Source organism: Bubalus bubalis, chromosome 18 (genome assembly GCF_019923935.1).
Source record: "Bubalus bubalis isolate 160015118507 breed Murrah chromosome 18, NDDB_SH_1, whole genome shotgun sequence".
Taxonomy (NCBI): domain Eukaryota; kingdom Metazoa; phylum Chordata; class Mammalia; order Artiodactyla; family Bovidae; genus Bubalus; species Bubalus bubalis.
The window spans coordinates 60,181,893-60,206,365 of record NC_059174.1 but is presented as its reverse complement, the minus strand read 5'-3'; the positions used below and the strand labels follow the sequence as shown (position 1 = coordinate 60,206,365).

Here is a 24,473-nt window from a genome sequence, read left to right as displayed (position 1 = left end):
TGTGGTGCATGGGCTTCTCATTGCAGTGGCTTTTTCTGTGAAGCACGGCTCTAGGCGTCAGTAGTTGCAGCACACAGGCTCAGTAGTCGTGCTGCACAGGCTAAGTTGCCCTGCAGCGTGTGGAATATTCCTGGGCCAGGGTTCAGCCCCATATCCCCTGCACTTGCTGGCAGATTTGTATCCACTGGGCAATTGTTTTAAAATTTTTCCTAAAAATGGAATTTTTTTTTTCTTTTGAAATGTATATATTTTTAGCTTTTGAGTTTTTTAATCTTTTTAAAATTTTTCCATTGAAGGATAATTGCTTTACAGAATTTTGTTGTTTTCTGTCAAACATGAACAAGAATCAGCCATAGGTACACCCGTGTCCCCGCCCTTCTGAGCCTCCCTCCCATGTCCCTCCCCATCCCACCCTTCTACATTGTTACAGTGCTGTGTTCCTTTCTGCTGTACAACATTGTCAATCAGCCATAAGCGGTGAGGCACTCTGAGTGCAGGTTGGAAAAGGATTTCCAGACACAGGCCATTTCAGAAAGGAGTGAGTTTCTTAAAAACAAAGGGCAGAGATAAAGCAGGCAGTGCGAGTGCAATGGGCCCACATCTGCACAGACCAGGGGATGCCGACAGTTTCCATGAGCTAATAGCCAATTTTTACAGCCTCAAAGCAAAATTGCTGCTGGATGGTTGATGTTAGGTGATTGGTTGGGGCACTATAGGGTGCTTACTGGAGTGGGCATCTTTGCCCCACTGGGAGTTTGGAAGCCTGGTATGACTATCAGTGGGCTTTTAAAATGGTTACAGAGGAGGATAGTCAGCTTTGAAAGTGTCCTTGACTCTGAGCTCCTCTTCTGTGTTCTCGGTGCAAGGCTTTACATCTGTGGCCTTGGGGCAGCACGCCAGAAATAACACTAGCCATGATCTATATTCTCTGTGTTGATTGTGTCCTTCCACTTGGCAGTCATTTAAAATGGAACCAAAATACTGAGAATCATGCTGAAGATCCAGCAGAGGATACTGAAGGTGCCCACATATTTGGGAGCTTTTCTCTTAAGCTCTGCCCACCTGGAGTCACTGGGAATGATGATCACCTGAAAGGCACTCAAGAGGAAGATGGTGCCAATGGACACATCTCTGCCAACTCTTGGAACGGAAAAAGCAAGTGTGCATCCAAAGCTGCCAGTGTTTCAGGAATTCCTTTCAAATGAACAACTAAGAGTTTGGCTAGAGTCACGTGCATGAGAATCCAATCTGTGGACCGACATTTGCCTCCTTCGAAATAAAGGGAGTGAAAATGGTAAACAAGACAGAAATTCCCCATAATCCCTGCCGTAGTCTGCAATAAAAAGATCACTCCTATTGCCAAATCCTCCGGGGCCATTTTGTCAAATCCCGGGAACTAATAATCTTCTTCTGAGCCAGAGAATCCTGCATGAGAAAATGAGGCAGAACTCTGTACCATATCAACTGGAATTGATACTCTTAAGTATTCTTCATTTACCTTAGATGCCACTGAAAAAGAAGAATTTCTATTTCTTCCTGTAAAACAAGTGTCTGATATTTGAATGTGTAACAGTGAAAAAACTTAAAGGAATATCAATGAGGATTTAAAAGTCATGCCCTGGTGGTTCAATGGTAGAGATTCCACCTGCCAAGCAGGAGACGAGTGTTCGATCCCTGGGGAAGGAACAAATGAATGTAATATCAGTAAAGATACCATGATTATATTCTAAACTACACAAGATGATTTTTAAGTCCACACAGGGTAAAGATAAAGTAAGAGTAAAAATATTCAGGAAACAATATTAAAGCATACCATTTAGTTACAATAAATGAAAGTTTGATAATAAAGTAGAAATAGGTGGATGTGATTGATAAGTTCAGTGCAATGGTGGGAAGGAGGATAAATACTGCATTACAAAGCGGTAGTGAAAAGATGATTTTTTTTTTTTTTCAACAAATGAGTTAGTATAATGGCGACTATCTTCCCACCTTTGTACATACCAAGTGAATCAAAGTTTTTAAAAAATCTTGGTAAAATGCTAGGAGCCAGCACGGGAGTTTCCACCCATGACAAAGGTCATGTGGAGAGGATCTGACATGCAAAGGTGAATAAGAACTCAAGGGTCCCACCGGACCTACCCAAGGATCTACCCCAAAACCAAAATCTGTCTGTGTTACTATTTCACGACCTTCACCACCTCTTCTGACATTAACGGGGGGCTATCCCTGATCACCTTTCTCTGAAGAAAATCAATTTAGAGCTCTAGTTAATAAGTCTCCTGGAAAAAAAAAAAATAATAAGAAAAAGTCTCCTGGGCATAATAGGAATGTTTCAATTCAAACCCCTCTGATGACTTTCTATCTTGCCTGACAGGTTTGTTCAGATTCCTGCAGCTACACATGTGATTGTTCACAGCCTCCCAACCACAAGAGGCAGGGAAGCTTAAGACATTCTAACAATGCAGAGCTTCTCAGAGAGTGAAAATTGTTAGAATACAACTAGTAGAGGATTTCTTTGTTGAGCTGATGCTTGCTGCCAAGTTTCCATATCCCTTACCTATTATGTCTCTGGGAGTGTATTGATTAATATAGTTGGTATATAGAAATGTAAGTAGTAGCTTTAATGTTTGTAACCTTGGACCCTTGGGTTAATTCTTTTCTTGTTATAACCCACCACACTTTTGCCCTATAGGAATGCAACTTTATCTAATGCTTTCAGAGGGTGGTGCCTGACTTTAGAATAATCACCTTTAGAGAAAAATAAGTTTTCTGAAGAAAGGGTCATAAAATGTTAAAAGGCCTCCTGGCCAGAAGATGATGTAAATCACCTAAAGCTTTTGCACATGACAAGTTTGCAGGAAGAAAGCCTGGCTTTGATAAGGGTTAAGCACCGCTGACCTTGCATGACTCTACCCCGCCCCCATTATCCTCTATGCACAACTTAAGGTATAAAAACTACTTTGGAAAATAAAGTGTGGGCTTTGCCCACCGAAGCTTGGTCTCCCCATGTCGTTCTTTCTCTTTCCTTTTCCTTTTTCAGGATGATTCCCTGCAGCGCAGGGGCCCTCTGTGATCACTTTCCTGCCTGGGCTTCTAAGACCCACTGGAGAAGGTGCCTAAGGTGGGGCACATTCAGCTATTTGAGAGGGCGCCTGAAGCCTACGTGAACAGAGCAAGTCTTGTGCTGGGGCTTTATTGGCATTCTTTTCTCTCCTCTTTTTTCTCCTCTTTTCTCTCCTCTATTTTCTTAACTGCAAAATTCTTTCCTTATCTCTTTATTTCTCTCAGTCGCCAATGCCGTCCTCCGAGGGAATCCCTGGATGCAACAGGGGCTGGACCCCGGCAGTAAAACATACATAAGATGAAATTATAAAAATAAATAAAATTCATGTCTATAATACACGTTTACATACATCAAAATTCATGCCAGGATGAGTATTCTCATGGAACCATAAGTACAATGAGCCTAATACAGGTTACAGACTTGTAAAAATGTTAAGTCTTTTTATTAAAAAGGTGAAAAGTAGAACTTAGTTCAGTTCAGTTCAGTTGTGACCAACTCTCTGCAACCCCATGGATTGCAGCATGCCAGGCTTCCCTGTCCATCACCAACTCCCAGTGTTTGCTCAAACTCGATTCCATTGAGTCAGTGATGCCATCCAACCATTTTCATCCACTGTCGTCCCCTTCGCCTCCTCTCTTCAATCTTTCTCACCAACAGGGCTATTTCCAATAAGTTAGTTCTTCGCATCAGGTGGCCAAAACTATTGGAGCTTCAGCTTCAGTATCAGTCTTTCCAAAGAATATTCAGGACTGATTTCCTTTAGGATTGACTGTTATGATCTCCTTGCTGTCCAAGGGATTCTTGAGAGTCTTCTCCTACACCACAGTTGAAAAGCATCAATTCTGCAGCGCTCACTTTTCTTTATGGTCTAACTCTCACATCCATATATGACTACTGGAAACACCATAGCTCTGACTATACAGACCCTTGTTAATAGAGTAATGACCTCGATTTTTAATATGCTCGCTAGGTTGGTTATGGCTTTTCTTCCAAGAAACAAGCGCCTTTTAATTTCATGGCTGCAGCCAATATCTCTAGTGATTTTGGAGCCCGAGAAAATAAAGTCCGTCACTCTTTGCATTGTTTCTCCATCTATTGAAGTCCACCCTATGAAGTGATGGGACTGGGTTTCATGATCTTCATTTACTGAATGCTGAGTTTGAAGCCAGCTTTTTCACTCTCCTGTTTCACTTTCATCAAGAGATTCTTTAGTTCCTCTTCACTTTCTGCCTTAAGGGTGGTGTCATCTGCATATCTAAGGTTATTGATATTTCTCCCAGCAATCTTGGTTCCAGTTTGTGCCTCACCCAGCCGCGCATTTAGCTTAAATACTAAATACTCTGCATTTAAGTTAAATAAGCAATGTGAGAACATACGGCCTTGATGTACTCCTTTCGAAATGTGGAACCCATCTGTTCCATGTCCAGCTCTAATTGTTGCTCCTTGACCTGCATCGTAATTTTTCAGGAGACTGCTAAAGTGTTCTGGCTTTCTTATCTCTTTAAGAATTTTCCACAGTTTCTTGTGATCCACACAAATGTTTTAACATAGTCAATGAAGCAGAAGTAGAGGTTTTTCTGGAACTCTCTTTTTCTATGATCCAAGGGATCTTGGAAATGTGATCTTTGGTTCCTTTGCCTTTTCTAAATCCAGCTTGAACATCTGGAAGTTCTTGGTTCACATACTATTGAAGCCTGGCTTGGAGAATTCCGAGCACTACTTTACTAGCATGTGAGATGAGTGCAACAACTGTGCTTCAGTTTGACCATTCTTTGGCATTGCCTTTCTTTGAGATTTGAATCAAAACTGATATTTTCCAGTCCTGAAGCCAGGGCTGAATTTTCCAAATGTGCTGGCACATTGAGTGCAGGATTTTGAACCTGAAACTCCAGTACTTTGGTTACCTTATGCCAAGAGCTGACTCATTAGAAAACAGTCTGACACTGGGAGGGATTGGGGGCAGGAGGAGAAGGGGACAATAGACGATGAGATGGCTCGATGGCATCACCGACTCGATGGACATGAGTTTAAGTGAACTCAGGGAGTTGCTGATGGACAGGGAGGCCTGGCCTGCTGTGATTCATGGGGTCGCAAAGAGTCAGACACGACTGAGCGTCTGAACTGAACTGAATTCCAAATTATAAACTGATCTGTTAATTAATGTGACATTAAAAGTGTTGAGCGGAAGTCAAGATATCTGAAACATTAATATATCACATTTAAAGAAAATGACATTTTAAGAAAGTGATTTTTATTTTGTAAAATGAAGTTATACAACTATAAATTTTGAGAATATTTTCAAATCAGAGAATAGGACACACTAGGCTTTTATGCCTGATAGCTGCCATCTGAAACCCATTTCTGAAGTTACTTTTGGAAAATGGTCTGACCCAAGTCACCCATTTATGGATTTTTCAATAGGAAACAATGTCTCTGTTAAGCGCTTTATAAATTCCAGAGGCAGAGAAGGTATTTCTACTGCTTTCTGGTAGTTCAGATGGTAGAGAACCTGCCAACAATGCAGGAAACCAGGGATCGATACCTTGATCAGAAAGATCCCCTGGAGAAGGATATGGCTACCCACTCCACTATTCTTGCCTGGAGACTTTCATGGATAGATGAACCTGGCTGTCTACAGTCCATGGCGTTGCAAAGAGTCAGACACGTCTGATGGACTAAGCACACTATTGTCAAATGTATACACTGTTTCTAATAAATATCATTCCTATAGATTTATTACTCATGGGGGTACTGTTGGCACACATATCGTAACCCCCAAAATGTATGATTTCTGTAAGGTACTCCATAATTTCCCATATATCTCTACAATTCCAGTCATTAGTTACACTAAACGTTAGGTTTCATATCACTTGGATTCTAAAATAACAATCACTGTCAAAAAAATTACACTGTGATTTCCTTGGTGGTCCAGTGACTAAGACATCTGGCTCTCAATGCTAGCTTCGGCGAGGGCGGGGGTGGGGGGTGGGGGGTCAGGACTTGGGGGAGGTGCCTAGGTTTGATCCCTGATCAGGGAACTAAATCCCATATAGCACAAGTAAGATCCAGTTGGTGCTGCAGCTAAGTCACTTCAGTCGAGTACGACTCTGTGCGACCCCATAAACTGCAGCCCACCAGGCTCCCCCGTCCCTGGGATTCTCCAGGCAAGAACACTGGAGTGGGTTGCCATTTCCTTCTCCAATGCTTGAAAGTGAAAAGTGAAAATGAAGTGGCTCAGTCATGTCCCACTCTTAGCGACCCCTCGCACTGCAACCTAACAGGCTCTTCTGTCCATGGGATTTTCCAGGCAAGAGTACTGGAGTGGGGTGCCATTGCCTTCTCCAAAGATCCAGTACAGCCAAATAAATAAATATTTTTCAAATAGAATTACACTAAGATATGTTAGGAGGCATTGCGAATTGACATCTGGTAGCACCTAATCTCTCTTTAATAGCTCCATTACATTTTTTGAATTCTTCCTCCTTCCAGTGTTGCTTTGGCACTGCATTACTTTGAGTCAGAACACTTTGTTTTCCTGAATGGTCACCAACCCAGACTCCCGAAAGCACCTGTTTCTTGCAGATTCTTGCCCACAAGCTGAAACAGAAAATACTCACTTGATATCCTCACATAGCCCGGATATTGGGTTCAGAGTGCTGGTCACATCAAGCTGCTCCTGTGGGGGACCGACTACATTTTCACTTTTCACTTTCAAGCATTGGAGAAGGAAATGGCAAGCTGCGGACAGGGACGCAGCCAGACCCCTAGATAGGGGTTTGTGATTCTGTGACCTCATGACCCCTCAAAACTACAATTATCTTTTCACCTGTATCTGCGATGTGAGACAGGCTTGGAGAACTGTGATTATTTGTGGAAATCTTTATGGCTCAGTTGCTAATGATAAAACAACAATTAAAAGTTTGTACCGATCATCTCCAAAGGGACTCCTGAAATGCTTAAGGAAGGTTCTATTCCCTTTGGTCCCTGGAGACAGACAGGGACTCACAAGGAACCAGTAGTAAATACTGAGGTCTGACAAAGGAAGGGAATTTCATGTGTCTGCTTGTATAGTTTGTATCCATGAGAAGTGTTTCTACCAAAAACGAGTTATTTCCTATTCTTGAGACCACTGAACTGTGCCTCCGTTTAGATTATGAGTAGAGAGATGGAGCCAAAGCACCTGAGAGGGATTTTCAAGAATTTCTCCATCTGTCATTTTACAAAGGTGAAATGTTTATACCTCATTGTCTAAAATGTCATAGAACTTCTCAAAAAGTATCTTGAGGCAAATACCCCCTGTTTATACTTAGGATTCAATGTCTGATAGAAATTCCCGCATAATTTCCACTGTAGTCTGCAATAGCAGGTACACCTTAGTGCCAACTCCCTAGAGAATATTCTCCTAGTTCTTAGTGACCAAAGTCATATTCAGAACCAGAGGTTCCAGCAGGGAACTGTGAGAATTGACCTACTGATACATTTATCATGACAATCAGTATCAATATCCTCTACTTAGAATTTGTCCCCACTCACAGATACTTAAGAAACATGTTTTCTTTTTTGTTCACACCTCCAAACATGTGGGATCTTAGCTCCCTGGCTAGGGAAGGAACCGCAATGCTGCATCGGAAGGTGGGGTCTTAACCACTGGGCTGCTGGGGATGCTCCTAAACACATTTTCTTTAATAAGTAATTTATTACCTTGACATACATTTTCCTTTATATTGTAATGATTAATGCTCTTTCTGTGTAAGAAATGATTAAACCTTCAACTCTGAGATCTTAACTCCCCGAGCACGGATTGAACCCAATAATAACCTGCAGTGGAAGCACAGCATCTTAACCACTGGACTACTAGGGAAGTTGCTAATCTCACATTTAAAGAGAAAGGTGTACTCTCCTGGGATACAATGGTCTGTGGGCCTCTTACTAGTTTTCATGTCTTGCGTTAGCGCTTCTCCAGATTATCCTTTCAAGGACTGGGTGAAGAGGGGGAGGTTAGGAAAGAAAGCCAACAGTAGGAGAGGGTGTTTGGGAAGCTAAGTGCAGAGCAGTCGATGTGATCCAAGCGTCCCATTTGCCTAATTTCGTGCCCAGTTTTAGCACAAAAAGTCCTGCTTCTTGGAAACTTCTTCACTCCTGGAAGAAGCAAGGCAATTGGTTGCTTCAGCAGCAGCAGCAACAATTAACAGAGGCAATCTGTGTATCAACAGATTCTGACAGGAGTAACGGTATGTCATTTCTGTGGTTACGTTATAAACGACAATGTGGATTCCTATCTCCCTCTTTCTTTCTGGAATCACTTCCTAAGAGAAAAGCCAGCTTCCCTGATGTAAGCAGGTCTCTGGTTACAATTCCTGAGGCTTCCTCTCAACGGATTATCTGAGCGATTACATTCTGCTTTTCATCACTGAGGAGACACCCATCTTCACACACTCACACAAAGGGCTTTTGAAATTTCCCCGTTTTTCGACTTGCTGAAAACATCTCCGCTTTCCATAGAGGCAGCTCTCAAAATTCTTCTCTTTTGCCTTAAGTTGTTTGAAACACTAACTTAGAACAGGCAGGAAACAGCTCTGCTCCAGAGGAAATCAAAGAGATTTAAAGGCATCAAAAGGCAGAGAAAGGAAGCACAGCTGGACAGAAGGACCAACAGACCCAAAACTGACAGGGGCGGGGGTGAGGGGAGGCAAGTCTCCGTCCCCACGGGCCCCGCCCGTAAGTACCTGCGCTTCCGGCCTCGTCCCACCCTCTCCCCTTTCCTCGCCTATCTTTGGCTGCAGCGAAGCGCACTCACCTTCCTCTGTACCGGATCTTCCTCCCGCGCGTGCGCAGTATCCTGCAGACCCGGAATTGAGTTTAAATGAGCGACCGAGTGTTCTGGTGAGTTTTGTTTGTTTAAAACCCGATTCCTAGTCCCACAGCCTGTTGTCCTTCACACGTGGCTTTCGGGGGTCTCTGTGAACGTTCAAACCACCGTTCCCATTTTCCCGTTCCCAGTGTGTGTCCTCGCATCGCCGTCAGAAGTTCTGAAGTCCTTTATCTTAGCTGCCGGGACCTTGGGGTCCACGTCCGCTTCCTGTTAATATCGTTCTAGACTCCACGTCCTTCTCTGGCAGTTCTACCTTCTAACTTGTAGAGACCGCTGCTTAAAGTCCTGCATTGCCCAACCCCTAAGTCCCTGATCCACGAAGAGGTGAAGGAGGCTCTATTCTGTAAGGAGTTTGGTCAGGGTCTCGCCTAAGGTTTGAAGGGGAGGGTCAGCCTAGAACGTGTGGTTTTCACAGGAAGGGCCGCGAGTTCTGAAGAAAAGAAGAAAACGAAAAACACCTCGTTTGATTCTGTGTTCCAGAATCCCTGCTGTGTCAGTGGCCGTAGAGGATTGTATTTGGTACCTGTTGAGATCCTCCCTCTGTGTGGGGCTGTGTTACAGGGAGCTCGATGTGTTTTTCTAAGTATTAAACAGTCTATTTTCAACATTCAGGGGTCACTTCCCAAGACTGATCTTACGTGAGAAGGAAGCCCAGAGGAAGAGGAAAGCAAGGAGTCAGAAATGACTCATTCCGAGGTAAGAGGCATAGTCCTTTTGTTTGTTTGTTCTGTCTCTTTCCTGAAATGCTGTTTCTTTGGACTTGATAAGCTTCTTAACTTCTGAACGGGTTTGTTTACACTTACTGATAATCATGACCGCAAGGGACCCATTGCCCTCCTGGCACATCAGAATGACAGAAGACAGAGTATTGCCAGCCAAAGAGTCTCAGTTCAGTGCAGTTCAGTCGCTCAGTCGTGTCCGACTCTTTTCAACCCCATGAATCACAGCACGCCAGGCCTCCCTGTCCATCACCAACTCTCGGAGTTCACTCAGACTCACATCCATCGAGTCAGTGATGCCATGCAGCCATCTCATCGTCTGTCGTCCCCTTCTCCTCCTGCCCCCAATCCCTCCCAGCATCAGAGACTTTTCCAATGAGTCAACTCTTCGCATGAGGTGGCCAAAGTACTGGAGTTCCAGCTTTACCATCATTCCTTCCAAAGAAATCCCAGGGCTGATCTCCTTCAGAATGGACTGGTTGGATCCTCTTGCAGTCCAAGGGACTCTCAAGAGTCTTCTCCAATATCACAGTTCAAAAGATCAATTCTTCAGCGTTCAGCCTTCTTCACGGTCCAACTCTCACATTCATACATGACTATAGGAAAAACCAAGGCTTGACTAGATGGACCTTTGTTGGCAAAGTAATGTCTCTGCTTTTGAATATGCAGTCTATGTTGGTCATAACTTTCCTTTCAAGGAGTAAGTGTCTTTTAATTTCCTGGCTGCATTCACCATCTGCAGTGATTTTGGAGCCCCAAAAATAAAGTCTGCTACTGTTTCCACTGTTTCCCCATCTATTTCCCATGAAGTGATGGGATCAGATGCCATGATCTTCGTTTTTTGAATGTTGATCTTTAAGCCAACTTTGTCACTCTCCACTTTCACGTTCATCAAGAGGCTTTTGAGTTCCTCTTCACTTTCTGCCATAAGGGTGGTGTCATCTGCATATCTGAGGTGATTAATATTTCTCCCGGCAGTCTTGATTCCAGCTTGTGCTTCTTCCAGTCCGGTGTTTCTCATGATGTACTCTGCATATAAGTTAAATAAACAGGGTGACAATATACAGCCTTGATGAACTCCTTTTCCTATTTGGAACCAGTCTGTTGTTCCCTGTCCAGTTCTAACTGTTGCTTCCTGACCTGCATACAGATTTCTCAAGAGGCAGGTCAGGTGGTCTGGTAGGCCCATCTCTTGAAGAATTTTCCACAGTCTATTGTGATCCACACAGTCAAAGGCTTTGGCATAGTCAATAATGCAGAGATAGATGTTTTTCTGGAACTCTCTCGTTTTCCGTGATCCAGCGGATGTTGGCAATTTGATCTCTGGTTCCTCTGTGATTTCTAAAAGCAGCTTGAACATCAGGAAGTTCACGCCTCACGTATTGCTGAAGCCTAGCTTGGAGAATTTTGAGCATTACTTACTAGTATGTGAGATGAGTGCAATTGTGCAGTAGTTTGAGCATTCTTTGGCATTGCCTTTCTTTGGGATTGGAATGAAAACTGACCTTTTCCAGTCCTGTGGCCACTGCGGAGTTTTCCAAATGTGCTGGCATATTGAGTGCAGCACTTTCACAGCATCATCTTTCAGGATTTGAAATAGCTGGAATTCCATCACCTCCACTAGCTTTGTTCATAGTGATGCTTTCTAAAGCCCACTTGACTTCACATTCCAGGATGTCTGGCTCCAGATCAGTGATCACACCATTGTGATTATCTGGGTCGTGAACATCTTTTCTGTACAGTTCTTCTGTGTATTCTTGCCACCTCTTCTTAATATCTTCTGCTTCTGTTAGGTCCATACCATTTCTGTCCTTTATCGAGCCCATCTGTGCATGAAATGTTCCCTTGGTATCTCTAATTTTCTTGAAGGGATCTCTAGTCTTTGCCCTTCTGTTGGTTTCCTCTATTTCTTTGTATTGATCACTGAGGAAGGCTTTCTTATCTCTTCTTGCTATTCTTTGGAACTCTGCATTCAGATGCTTATATCTTTCCTTTTCTCCTTTGCTTTTCGCTTCTCTTCTTTTCACAGCTATTTGTAAGCCCTCCCAGACAGCCATTGTGCTTTTTTGCATTTCTTTTCCATGGGGATGGTCTTCATCCCTGTCTCCTGTACAATGTCACGAACCTCATTCCATAGTTCATCAGGCACTCTTATCTATCAGATCTAGTCCCTTAAATCTATTTCTCACTTCCACTGTATAATCATAAGGGATTTGATTTAGGTCATACCTGAATGGTCTAGTGATTTCCCCTACTTTCTTCAATTTAAGTCTGAATTTGGCAATAAGGAGTTCATGGTCTGAGGCACAGTCAGCTCCTGGTCTTGTTTTTGTTGACTGTATAGAGCTGCTCCATCTTTGGCTGCAAAGAATATAATCAATCTGATTTCGATGTTGACCATCTGGTGATGTCCATGTGTAGAGTCTTCTCTTGTGGTGTTGGAAGAGGGTGTTTGTTATGACCAGTGCAGTTTCTTGGCAAAACTCTTATTAGTCTTTTCCCTGCTTCATTCCGTATTCCAAGGCCAAATTTGCCTATTACTCAGATTTTATCTGACTGAATGGTATATGGATCACATTAGGAAGACTTCCCACGGCCTATTGGCATCTTTACCTTGTATTTCAGGGACGGCTGACGTTTCAGGATGTGGCCATAGACTTCACTCAAGAGGAGTGGGAATGCCTGGACCTCGGTCAGCGGAAATTGTACAGGAGCGTGATGTTAGAGAACTACAGGAACCTGGCCTCCTTGGGTGAGGATATCTGCCTTCCAGAATCCCTTATCTACCCACTGCATTTTTGTTCCATCACTTCTAGAATGTCTTCTGAAATTTTCTGCTTCCCACAGTATTTTCAGATCTGTGCTCTCTAGGGGATAATAGGTTATTTCTGAGTTTAGAAAGAAAGGCTTCATGATGAATCGTTGTGCTGGTGATGTTTTTCTTCCTTGATGTACTCTGCATCCTTCATTCTACGTTACTGGTAATTGTGTAAGTTCTGTGGTATTAAATAGTTGCACCCTCTCTTAATCTCACATTGACTCTACTTACCTTTGCCTTAGCGCTACTTGACCAGAATCTCAGGACCTGATTGTTAGGTGTGTGTTAGTATTGTATAGCGGCTTTGAATAAAGTATTTCAGGAAATCGTTTTCTAGAAGAAAAGGCATTCTCGTCTCACCTGAATACATATTGGATTCGATACTGATGAATCTCTAACAACACAAATATTCCTTTCTCTGATCACCAGGGCTTGTCTCTAAGGTGGACCTGGTCACCTTTCTGGAGCTATTGAAGGATCCCAGGAATATAAGGAGAATTGAAACAACAGCCATTTACCCAGGTAGGTATGAATGGTTGGAGATGATGACTCAGATGGTGTTGGGAGATTTGCTTCAATGGAAATGGTTTTCGAAAACGTGGGTTTGTTCTGCTACTGTGATAGAAATGTATCACCTGCCCCATTCTCTCTCTTAAATCATTCATGAATTTATCTCCAGTGATTACTTTTCTCCATCACAGTGTGACCTAAAAGTCTCTTCTTGGCTTTTGACAAACTGCATTTATTCATTGCTCTTCGATTTCTTGGGGGCCCTAGGAAAATTCTGCCCATTTCTGAGTAACTGTATGACAGTCCTTTTAAAGTTTCCTTCTACCTCTAGACAGAAATGTGTGAGTGAAATGGTAGAAAAACTGCCGAATTTCCTGGAATACTAGGGACAGGATTTTATTCTCTGATTTATAATTTCCTATCCACTAGGAGCGACACATAGGACCTTCTAAATAAATTTCAAATTCAAGTAATTTTTCACTGCAGAAAGCAAAACCTGGTGAAAATGAAACAGTGCACATCTGAGGTTGACTTGAAAGTTTCTCATTACCTTATATGATCTCATATGAAATATCTTTTGTGTATTTGCCCCAATTCTAACATGCTAAAATACTTTATTGTGTTTTATTACCTCATAGAATTTTAAAATAAATGGACATAAAATCTTAGCACATTTTGCACTACATTATTAATGGTTGATTCAAACTATGACAATTTTTAGATTATATGAAGAAATCTTTATTAAAAGTTCTAATTGGAATATAGCTGTTTTCCAATTTTGTTCTCCTATACAGCAAAGATAATTATTTATACGTATCGGTCAGTTCAGTTCCGTCGTTCCATTGAATCTGAGTCTGCGATCCATGGTATGCAGCAGGCCAGGCTTCCCTGTCAATCACTTAACTCCCAGAGCCTGCTGAAACTCATATCCATCGAGTCAGTGATGCCATGCAACCATCTCCCATCTCACCCTCTGTCGTCCCCTTCTCCTCTCATCTTCAATCTTTCCCGGCATAAGGGTCTTTTTCAGTGGGTCAGTTCTTCACATCAGGTGGCCAAAGTATTAGAACATCAGCTTCACCATGTCCTTCCAACGAATATTGAGGACTGATTTCCATTAGGATGGAGTGGTGTGATCTTCTTGCAGTACAAGGCACTCTCAAGAGTCTTCTCCAATACCACAGTTCAAAAGCATGAATTCTTCAACACTCAGCTTTCTTCATGGTCCAACTCTCACATCCATACATGACTACTGGAAACAATATAACTTTGACTAGATGGACCTTTGTCAGCAAAGTAATGTTTCTGCTTTTTAATATGCTGCCTAGGTCGGTCATAGCTTTTCTTCCAAGGAGCAAGCGTCTTTTACTTTCATGGCGGTAGTCACCATCTGCAGTGATTTTGGAACCCCCAGAAAATACAGTTTCACACTGTTTCCACTCTTTCTCCCACTGTTTGCCATGAAATGATCTGACCGGTGCCATGATCTTTGTTTTTTGAAGGTTGAGTTTGAAGCCAGCTTTTTCAGGCTCTTCTTTCAGTTTCATCAAGAGACTCCTCAGTTCCTCTTCGCTTTCTGCCCTAAGGGTGGTGTCATCTTTATATCTGAGATTATGGATATTTCTCCCTGAAATCATGATTCCAATTTGTGCTTCATCTTTCCCAGTATGTCACATTATGTACTGTGCATATAAGTTAAATAAGCAGGGTGACAGTATACAGCCTTGGCATACTCCTTTCCCAATTTGGAATCAGTCTGTTGTCACATGTCCAGTTCTCCCTGCTGCCTGTTGACATGCATACAGATTTCTCAGGAGGCAGGTAAGGTAGTCTGGTGTTCCCATCTCTTTAAGAATTTTCCACAGTTTCTTGTTGTCCACACAATCAAAGGCTGTGATATTGTCAATAAAGCAGATGTTGTCGTATCTCCAGAACTCTCTCACTTTTTATATGATCCAAAGGATGTTGGCAATTTGATCTCTGATTCCTCTGCCGTTTCTAAATCCAGCTTGAACATCTGGAAGCTCTCAGTTCACGTGCTGTTAAAGCCTCGCTTGGAGAATTTGGAGCCTTTGCTATTGTTGGAAATGAGGGAAATTGTGTAGTAGTTTGAGTGTTCTTTGGCATTGCCTTTCTTTGTGATTGGAATGAAAACTGACCTTTTCCCGTCCTGTGGCCACTGCTGAGTTTTCCAAATTTGCTGGCTTATCGAGTGCAGAACTTTAGCATTATCATCTTTTAGGACTTGAAATAGGTCAGCTGGAGTTCCATCACCTGCACTAGGTTTGTTGGTCCTCATGCCTTCTAAGGCCGACTTTACTTTGGATGCCAGGATGTCTGTTACTAGGTGAGTGACCACACCATCGTGGTTATCTCGGTCATTAAGATCTTTTTTGTATAGTTCTTCCATATATTCTTGCCTACTTCTCTTAATATCTTCTTCTTCTTTTAGGTCCATCCTGTTTCTGTCCTTTATTGTTGCCATCTTTGCATGAAATATTCCCGGTACCTCTAATTTTCTTAAAGAGATCTCTAGTCTTTACTGTCCTATTGATTTCCTTCCCATTTAGGTCTCCACAGAGCAATGAGTAGAGTTCCCTCTTTCAATCATAGTTTTAAAGTCTCTCTTCTTATTTAATTTCTTAAAACTAGTACTTTATTAAGTTTATCTTATTTGTATTCAGCTTCCTCGGACACTGTCTTATGTGTCCTCAGTTTCTGACTAGTTCTCTGTCACTATCATTTATGATTCTTAGATTGAAACAGCTAATAACACATTCTCAGAAACATGTGTGGCAAGAAGTGGATTTAAGAATTACTAGACACCTAGGATTTGTGCAAGTATTCGGTGTCTCCACTTAAGATGACTAAAATCAAGAAGTAATCATTAGATTGCCTATCACTCAGTGGTCCTTGGAGGGTTTTATGTTGTTTCTTGCCCTGTAACATATTTCTTTGCCATCTCATATTGTCCTGCGTTCTGTATGTGGTCTTTGTTTTGAAGGGTGCAGCCACCTAGTTAATCTTCCTTCTGGTATCTGCACCTTAGTGGGTGAGGTTGGTCCAGAGGTTTGTGCCCTTATCCTCTCTTGATCTGTGCTCTGATTGCTGTGAACTGTGACCAGAGCCTGCCCTGGATATTCAGGGCTGTTTCCCCCTTATTCTGTGGTTGTTACTGCCTTGTCTCTGGTGGTGCCTGCTCCCTGTGTGGTGGAATACAGCCCCCAGATCTGAGTCTTTGCTGTGATTCTGATCTGTGGTGCGAGGCAGGTGGGATTGGAGCACACCCACTGGGAGAGAAGACACTAAGTATTACTCCTGTAGGAATGTTCACCTCAGGGTGTGCTCTGGTGCCCCCTCTCATGCGTTCTGCAAGCTCTCCTTATGTAGTGTTGGAACTGCTCTTGGCCCCACCTTAACCATGGGCATGATGGCACACGGTCCTGGTGTCTCTCAGCTGTTGTTTTCACAAGGTCACCAGCATGGATTCAGTGAAGTCAGGTTCTGGGATTGCATTCAGCGTGGAGCTGGACCCGCTGTGGTGCTACGGAGCAGCTCTGGCTCTGTCCTCGCCCAGCCCCCTTGAGTAGGAGCCCACAAAGTCTACAGCTACTAAAGCTATACCTGCCAGGAATGAGAGAGCCCTTGGTTGTTGGTTCAGATGCTCTGTAGGGGCTGAGGTTACAAAGCTGGTCATGGGTGTAAGACCATGGCTTGTGTTGCTGCAAGGAGAGTTTTCAGCTTTTCTTCTTTATTGCTGGTGTTCGCCTGTGCTTTCTGCTCCATCTGTGCGTGTGGCCAACTCACAGGTGTCTTCTCCTGAGGCTGCCCCAGAGCTCAGGATTCTGCTGATTATGGAGGAGGTCGATGGGGGAGGCCATGGCTGGGGCTCAAAAGACCCCAGGCTGGGTAGAGTTCTTCCTAGTCCTTGGCTAGCAGGGGCAGGCACAAGGGACAAGGGATGCAGTGGGCTCATTCCCTGGGCATCACTCAACAATGACACTCTCTCTATGGTGGTTCAGGCTTCCTCCAGAAGCATCCCTTTAGAGACCTCCTCCCTCACTCCCGTCCCCTCAGGATGTATCCTCACAGCGAACCGCAGTCCTCTGCCTGGGTCTGCTCTCCAAACCCCACATTTCAGCAGCCAGCCCTTGTCTGCATTGCTGGACATGCCGCTAAGGCTGGGTGGGCAGGGCTGGGGTCAGCACCCTGTGTGCAGGTCTCACTGTGTCCTGCTGCCACACACTGTTTGCCATGTTCTCTTCCCACAGAGAATGAGGCTCTCCTTCTGTCCAAACTGAGCTCCCCCAATGAGGGGCTTCCTCGGATATGGGGACCTCTCCTCACTTTCATCTCCCTGCAGAGTTGCAGGCCCCAACCCACGTCCTCTCCTCTTCTTTTTCCTTCTTTCTTTTGTCCTACCCTGCAGAGCAGGAAGCTTTCTTGTCCTTTCAGATTTCCAAGGGCCTCTGCTAGTGTTCAGCTGGGCTCTGTGAGAATTGTTCCATTTCTCATTCATTTGTGGAGAGAGAGATGAGCTCCACATCTGCCTAAGCCTCTGGCATCTTGATCCTTCCATCTCTATTTTATTTTTAAACTAGCTATGGTCATCAGTTTTCTTTAAATCTTTAAAGATATTCACTGAGAATAGCAGATAAAATTACTTGTTATTTGGTATCTTTCAGCTGTGTCTCCACAAGACACCCAGGATTTGATGCCAAAGAATCCAGCATTAGAAGATGTATTCCCAAAAGCAAACCTAGGAATATATCAAACATTTCACCTCAGAAACTTAAATTTAATGAAAGATTGGGAATATACCAGGGTATATGAAAGACAGAGAGGATGTTTATATGGACATAAAGAAATGGAGACACTTACAAATAATGCTAAGAGTACTGCAAAAAGAAATGAGCAGCCTGAGTCAAATTGGGAAAAACAGCAACTTCAATCTTCACTATCTGCCGAGAAGTGTAAGTGTTTAAGAAAAGATGTCCATCCTTTTTTGAAACATACATGTTCTCTAAAAGAAAACGTGGAAAATCTGGAAGGTAATCTAGTCTCTACTGCAAATACTCATTCAGACAATTGTGAATGTAGGCTTCGACTAAACATACATTCAAGGATGTCTGAACACCTACAATTTAACAATGAGTGTGAAAATTCAAAATCTAAGCAATTTCAGGGATCCGTGAGCAGGGTGTCATTGTTCTTCCCCCAACAGATATCTTCTATCCATTCCAAGATATATAATGTTGATGATAATGGAAGAGATGCAATCCAACCATCATTCTTCAATACATATTGTGATATGGTTAATACACAACAACTTTCCAGGTATAATAAAATGAGTCAGACCTTAAGTAAGAGCCCCAGCTCCAATAATTACAAGAGTATTTATGGCGGACTGAGAAGATATTCAGGCAATGAAACTAGGTATACAGTTGAAGGAGACTCAAACCTTAAGAAACATCAGGGACCCGAATCTTTAAACAAGGATTCTAAAATTAATAAATGTAGAAATACCTTTGATCAAATGTCAGGTTTTTCTGTAGATAAGAGTACTTGTACTGGAGACAGGACTTGTAGTGAATATGGTAAGGTTTCTAATCACTGTTCAGAACTTACTCAACAGGACACTGTTCAGAATCCACAGAAAGAAAACAAGTGTAAGGTATGTGAGAAAGGGTTTAGTAAGTCATCCAATCTTAGTAGACATAGGAGAATTCATACAGGAAGGAAACCTTTCAAATGTACAGAATGTAGCAGAGCATTTAACTGTCACTCACTTCTTACTCAACATCAGCGAATTCATGCTGGAAAGAAACCTTATATATGTAAAGAATGTAACAAAGCCTTTCATTGTTCCTCATTTCTTACTGAACATCAGCAAATTCACACTGGAGAGAAACCTTATAAATGTACAGTATGTGGCAAAGCCTTTACTTACAACTCAGACCTTATTGAACATCAGCGAATTCATACTGGAGAGAAACCTTATAAATGTACAGAATGTAGCAAAGCCTTTACTTACAACTCACTTCTTATTCAACATCGGCGAACTCATACAGGAGAGAAACCTTATAAATGTACAGAATGTAGCAAAGCCTTTACTTACAATTCAGACCGTATTGAACATCAGCGAATTCATACTGGAGAGAAACCTTATATATGTAAAGAATGTAACAAAGCCTTTCGTCGCTCCTCATTTCTTACTCAACATCAGCGAATTCACACTGGACAGAAACCTTATAAATGTACAGAATGTGGCAAAGCCTTTACTTACAAGTCACTTCTTATTAAACATCGGAGAATTCATACTGGAGAGAAACCTTATAAATGTACAGAATGTAGCAAAGCCTTTACTTACAACTCAAGCCTTATTCAACATCAGCGAATTCATGCTGGAGAGAAACCTTATAAATGTACAGAATGTAGCAAAGCCTTTATTTGCAACTCAGACCTTATTGAACATCAGCGAATTCATACTGGAGAGAAACCTTATATATGTAAAGTATGTAACAAAGCCTTTCGTCGCTCCTCATTTCTTACTCGACATCAGCGAATTCACGCTGGAGAGAAACCTTATAAATGTACAGTATGTGGCAAAGCCTTTACTTACAACTCAAATCTTATTCAACATCAGCAAATTCATACTGGAGAGAAACCTTATAAATGTACAGAATGTAGCAAAGCCTTTATCTGTTACTCAGATCTAACCTATCATAAGCGAATCCATACTGGAGAGAAGCCTTATACATGTAAAGAATGTAACAAAGCCTTTCATCATTGCTCAGTTCTTACTAGACATCATCGAATCCATACTGGGGAGAAACCATACAAATGTAAAGAATGTGGCAGAGCCTTTATTAGGAGTTCAGCCCTTACTCAACATCACCGAATTCATACCGGGGATAGACGTTATAAATGTACAGAATGTGGCAAGACCTTTATTACGCGTTATAACCTTACTGAACATCGGCGCGTGCATACTGGAGAGAGACCATATACATGTACTGAATGTGGCAAAGCCTTTGGTTACAGGTCAGCTCTTACTCTACATCGGCGAATGCATACTGGAGAGAGACCTTATGAATGTACCGAATGTGGCAAAGCCTTTAGTCAGAGTGCTCATCTCAGTAAACATCAGAGAACACACACTGGAGAGAAACTCTAGTAACGGAACATGTGATGGAAGAGGTTTGCGCTAAACATGCATCAGAAAACACAAGAGTTTATACAAAAAAACCAATGGAAATGATGTAACCAATATGTAGAAAAGTATTTAATCAAAAGTTAAATGGAAATAAATATCAGAGATTGCATAATAGAAGGCATTTCACTAATCTTGTTTTCAGAAGTTTCTCTGAAGTACAATGACTGTAGGGAGTACTGCATAGTTGAAGCACATAGAAAATGGACGTATTAGCATGAATCATGAGATGAAGGTTGATAGTTAGAAAGTTACAATTCTTAACACTGTATGTATGAAAGCGAAAGTAAAGTCGCTCAGTCGTGTCCAACTTTGCAACCCCATAGACTGTAGCCTACCAGGCTCCTGTGTCTATGGGATTTTCCAGGCAATAGTACTGGAGTGGATTGCTATTTGTATGCTCGTTTATAATGACATGATTTGAGATTCTTTGACGTGAATGTAATAGAACACTCAATCCATATTAAGCTTTCTACTGTGTTTGGAAAGGTAGATTTTTTATGGTTTATTAAAGATTAGCTTTTTATATTGTGTTGCAACACAATTTCTATCTATCCTCCTTTAGAAGATGAAGGATACCATAATGTAAAATGGACAATGACCATCTAAATGGAGGTGTTTGGCATTGATGTGAAATATCTGGAAGTTGCCATGATGTAAGTGATCATTTAATCTTTCCATGTATTAAAGTAAGATAGAAGTTGGTTCAAAAGTTTCAATAGTAATATCCTTGATTTGTAATAAAAACACAATGAGAGTTCACTGCAATATTGATGTATCTTTATAATATCAACACACAAGTCATGATTATTACTTGACAATGTTGAAATGAAGACAGCTTCTGTGATAACCCAGAAACGTATTAGAAAGTCTTCCTGGAAGAGGCGTGGAATTAGTGTATACCATGCTTCCTAAGTGCTTCCTAGGCTTTGTCTGGTAAGCTGTAAAAGTCACAAATCACATATCCTTATATCAAAAAATGAATATTGTTGACAATTTCCGTAAACTGGTCCATGCTGTTGCTGCCTCAGCATCTGTCTGGGCAGCAGGCAGCCTGCGGTTTCTTGAACTCACAAAAGCCAGTCCTGTGAGCACCTGGTCTAGATGACCAGCTTCCTTGAGATCAACAGTCTTGCTGAACCCCAGGGTCTACTTTACAAGCCCCCCTTCAATGACACCCTCACAGTGCTCACCGGATTTGTTGTTTTGGCTTGAGTGGATTAATTCACACTCACCCTATGGAGCCCAGAACACCTCACCCAGCATAACTTCTACAGGCTAAACTGCAAGAACTGGTGTTTTCTCTGCCTGATTCTAGCTTTGCCCTCTCTCAGAAATCCCTGCCCGAAATCCTCCCCTACAGAGAGGTCTTAGGTGTGATGAGTGTGAGGCTTTGAGCTCAGGACTCCTGAACGTTGGTTTGGGAGAAGAAACATCAGGAAAAAATGGGATTTGCTGATGACTCCATTAACGGCCACACTGTAGGCCTGCAGATCGATAACTTCTTGGAGTGGGGACCTGACCACCAGGGATTTGTATTCATTGAAATGGTTCAGAAAGAATCTTTAGCCAAGTGGTTTCCCTCTGGTTTCCCACCAGGATCACATGACCAGTGTCAGGAATTGACCTCACTGATGCCCTCCCAACAGAGTTCTATGTTGGTCCTGTGGGAGCATCACTGCGGTGTCTAGGAAGTGCTCCAGGGGATTCTAAGCAGAGGCCTGGGTTAAGGAAGTGCCTCGTGATCCATCTGTGAGAGCTGAGCCCTGGCTTCTTCCACAGAGAGGCAACAGGGTTGGTCTGTCTGGATTGGACAGGGAAACTCAGTCAGCTCACATCATCTGTGAGAGCAGAGTGTTAGGAGCTCTCTATGGGGAGAGAACAATCAAGAAATAAGTTCACAGGCTGGTCTCCAGGTAGGAATTGATTGTTCCTGAATCTCGGCTGAGACAGAGGACAGGAGAGGTCGGTCTTCTCAGCTTTTCAAGGCCCTTCTGTCTGTAAGAGCATTGGTTGCAGGTTAAAGAGCTGTTTTGATGCCCTCAGCGGTATTTTCTCAAACCACAGAAGTGCGTTTGCAGCGTAACATCCCCAGAGAAGACAGAGCAGGAGGAAGAAGAGGAGGAAATGGCAACTTCTCAGGTAAATATCCTGTCCTGGGTCTGGGGCTGCATCTGCTTTTCCTCCTGAAATGCCCAAATGAGAATCTGCAAGCCTTTGGCTTTCTGCTCCTAGTTTTTCTTCCCAGGCATCTCATCATCTTATTTCTTCCCATTTCTTCTTATCATAGTGAAGACCAGCCCTTTAGACTATTTCCTTGTGTCCCAGAGCCTTTGCTCCATTGTCTGCATCCTCACTTTCTATGGAGCATGATGAATTCTCAACGTGAATCAGCGACTTTCAACTGTTGAAACTATTTTTTTGTGAGAGATCAGCTTGGGGAGTCACTCCTATTCTCACTCCCACTGAGATGTGGTTTGGTGTTGGGATTTTAGGGATGTTGCGAAATGCAGTGATGACTTAGCACCTGGGTGCAATATAGATATTTAAAACAGAGTTTGAAAATGCCATTATACATAGAACCAATTCTCTTCTGTCATGGGATTTTCCAGGCAAGAATTTTGCTGTGGGTTCCCATTTCCTCGTCCCGGGGATTCTCTCCACCCCGAGACTGAAGCCACATCTCCAGCATCGGTAGGCAGATTCTTTACCACTGAGCCAGCTGGGAAGCCCAGTGACTCAACTCAGAGGTCTAGAGTTTTTCAGAAAATTTTCAGAAATAAGAAGAAAACTAGGAGATGCTGTCCTTTGCATTGCTGAGTCTTACTACTTAAATGCATTATTAGGATACTAAACAGGGGAAGTATATGTGAAATGAAATTTGCATAAAATTGACATTTTTAAATGTTAGATTCAAGTTATAATTTCATTGTTAATTCCAGGATGCCCAGGCAGTGATTGTGCATCTTTCATGTGATTCATTTACACCATGACATCTGATGCCCACTGGTTCTGGAGACATCACTCTAACATCATGAGACTATGAAGTTCATACTTCTCTCTCTCTTTAAACAAGGTTGTGGAAAAAAGGAATAAGGAATGTGTGGAAATGCTCATAGTTATTGGAGAAACTCCCCATCTTCTTGGTTTCTCTTTGCTTCTGAGAATGAACACTCATTGTGTTGATTATAGATAGTGGGTTTTCAGGGTAGGCGAATTGATCACTCAAGCCTAGGTGTGATGTTTCCAGAATACTCCAGGCTCAAATCACAGACACAGTCTTTTTACCACCTCCATGTACTTCTTACCCCATGACTCATGTTCACTGGTTTAAGTGTTTCTGTGAGATTCCCATGCTGTGAATTTGTTTTTTTTCCACTTGACTTGAACAAGTGTCTTGGAAAGAAAAATGAGGGATGTGCCTAAACTATCACAATTAATGAAGTAACTTCCTGTCTTCTTACTTTCTTTCTGCTTTGGAAAATGAACACTCATGTGTGTTTAGCAGAGATGCTGGGTTTGGGGAGTGGTGGTTTTCATCCCAAGCCCAGGTCTGATCTTTTCCAATACACTCCATGCTCACATCACAGAGTCTCATCACAGTTTTGTATTTTCCAAAATGTTTACAAGAATCTTATTAGTCCTAATCTATGCTCAACTGTATTAAAATTTAAAATACAGCTCAGTGCAAATAAAGAATATCATCCTCTAACATTATGTACTTTTTAATTCATTCAAAATTACCTGAGTTTAGTGACATGAAAATGTCTCTCTCTTCCCCCTAATGAGCATATAGCCCCATTTGAGTGTATGTCTGTACTCCGTGGAGATGAGTTTGAGTGGGCTCCGGGAGTTGGTGATGGACCAGGAGGCCTGGCGTGCTGTGGGCCATGGGGTCGCAAAGAATGGAATACGACTGAGCAACTGAACTGAACTCTGTGTATGAAAATATTAACATGACTTGATCAATTTTTTCTTCTTCTTTTCTTTTTGCTTTGTTTTTCTGAAGAACTTCTGGGGAAGGGAATGACTACCCGTTCCAGTATTCCTGCTTGGGAATTTCTTGGACAGTGGAATCTGGCAAGTTAGAGTCCATGGGGTCACTAAGAATGGGACATGACTGAGTGACTAAAACTCTTCTTGTCTTTAGTATTGTTTACAGTTACAGAAACTTCTATCAACTTTTCTTAGAGTTGTCTCTGTGAATCTGTCTGTTTTATTAAAGTCTAAAGTACATAAACTGAAGTAACGTTTAAGCTCTGCTATTTAATGGCTAT

At 42.3% G+C, this 24,473-nt stretch overlaps 1 protein-coding gene and 1 long non-coding RNA gene across 6 annotated transcripts; one reads left to right on the top strand and one right to left on the bottom strand.

Moving 5' to 3' along the window:
• Positions 1-526: 526 nt before the first annotated feature.
• On the bottom strand, positions 527-8,997 carry LOC123330182. The gene is made up of 2 exons (XR_006545919.2): positions 8,862-8,997; positions 527-1,269 (listed from the first exon to the last, which is right to left on the bottom strand). It is a non-coding gene; the product is annotated as an uncharacterized LOC123330182 (long non-coding RNA).
• Positions 8,876-24,440, top strand: LOC123330170 (putative protein ZNF720). 5 transcript variants are annotated; one of them, XR_006640195.1, is made up of 7 exons: positions 8,877-8,947; positions 9,549-9,632; positions 12,281-12,407; positions 12,903-12,995; positions 17,669-20,852; positions 22,264-22,338; positions 23,139-24,440. XR_006640195.1 is itself a non-coding variant. In XM_045163300.1 (6 exons), exons 2-6 carry the CDS (start codon positions 9,618-9,620, stop codon positions 24,283-24,285), a joined length of 390 nt encoding a protein of 129 aa, XP_045019235.1. In that variant the 5' UTR covers positions 8,876-8,947; positions 9,549-9,617; the 3' UTR covers positions 24,286-24,440. The 5 variants fall into 5 exon arrangements, 4 of the variants coding, with proteins under 4 accessions (XP_045019235.1, XP_044786899.1, XP_025125937.1 ...); XM_045163300.1 differs by lacking the exon at positions 17,669-20,852 and having other exon boundaries at positions 8,876-8,947; positions 24,206-24,440; XM_044930964.2 differs by lacking the exon at positions 17,669-20,852.
• The last annotated feature ends 33 nt before the right edge of the window (positions 24,441-24,473 follow it).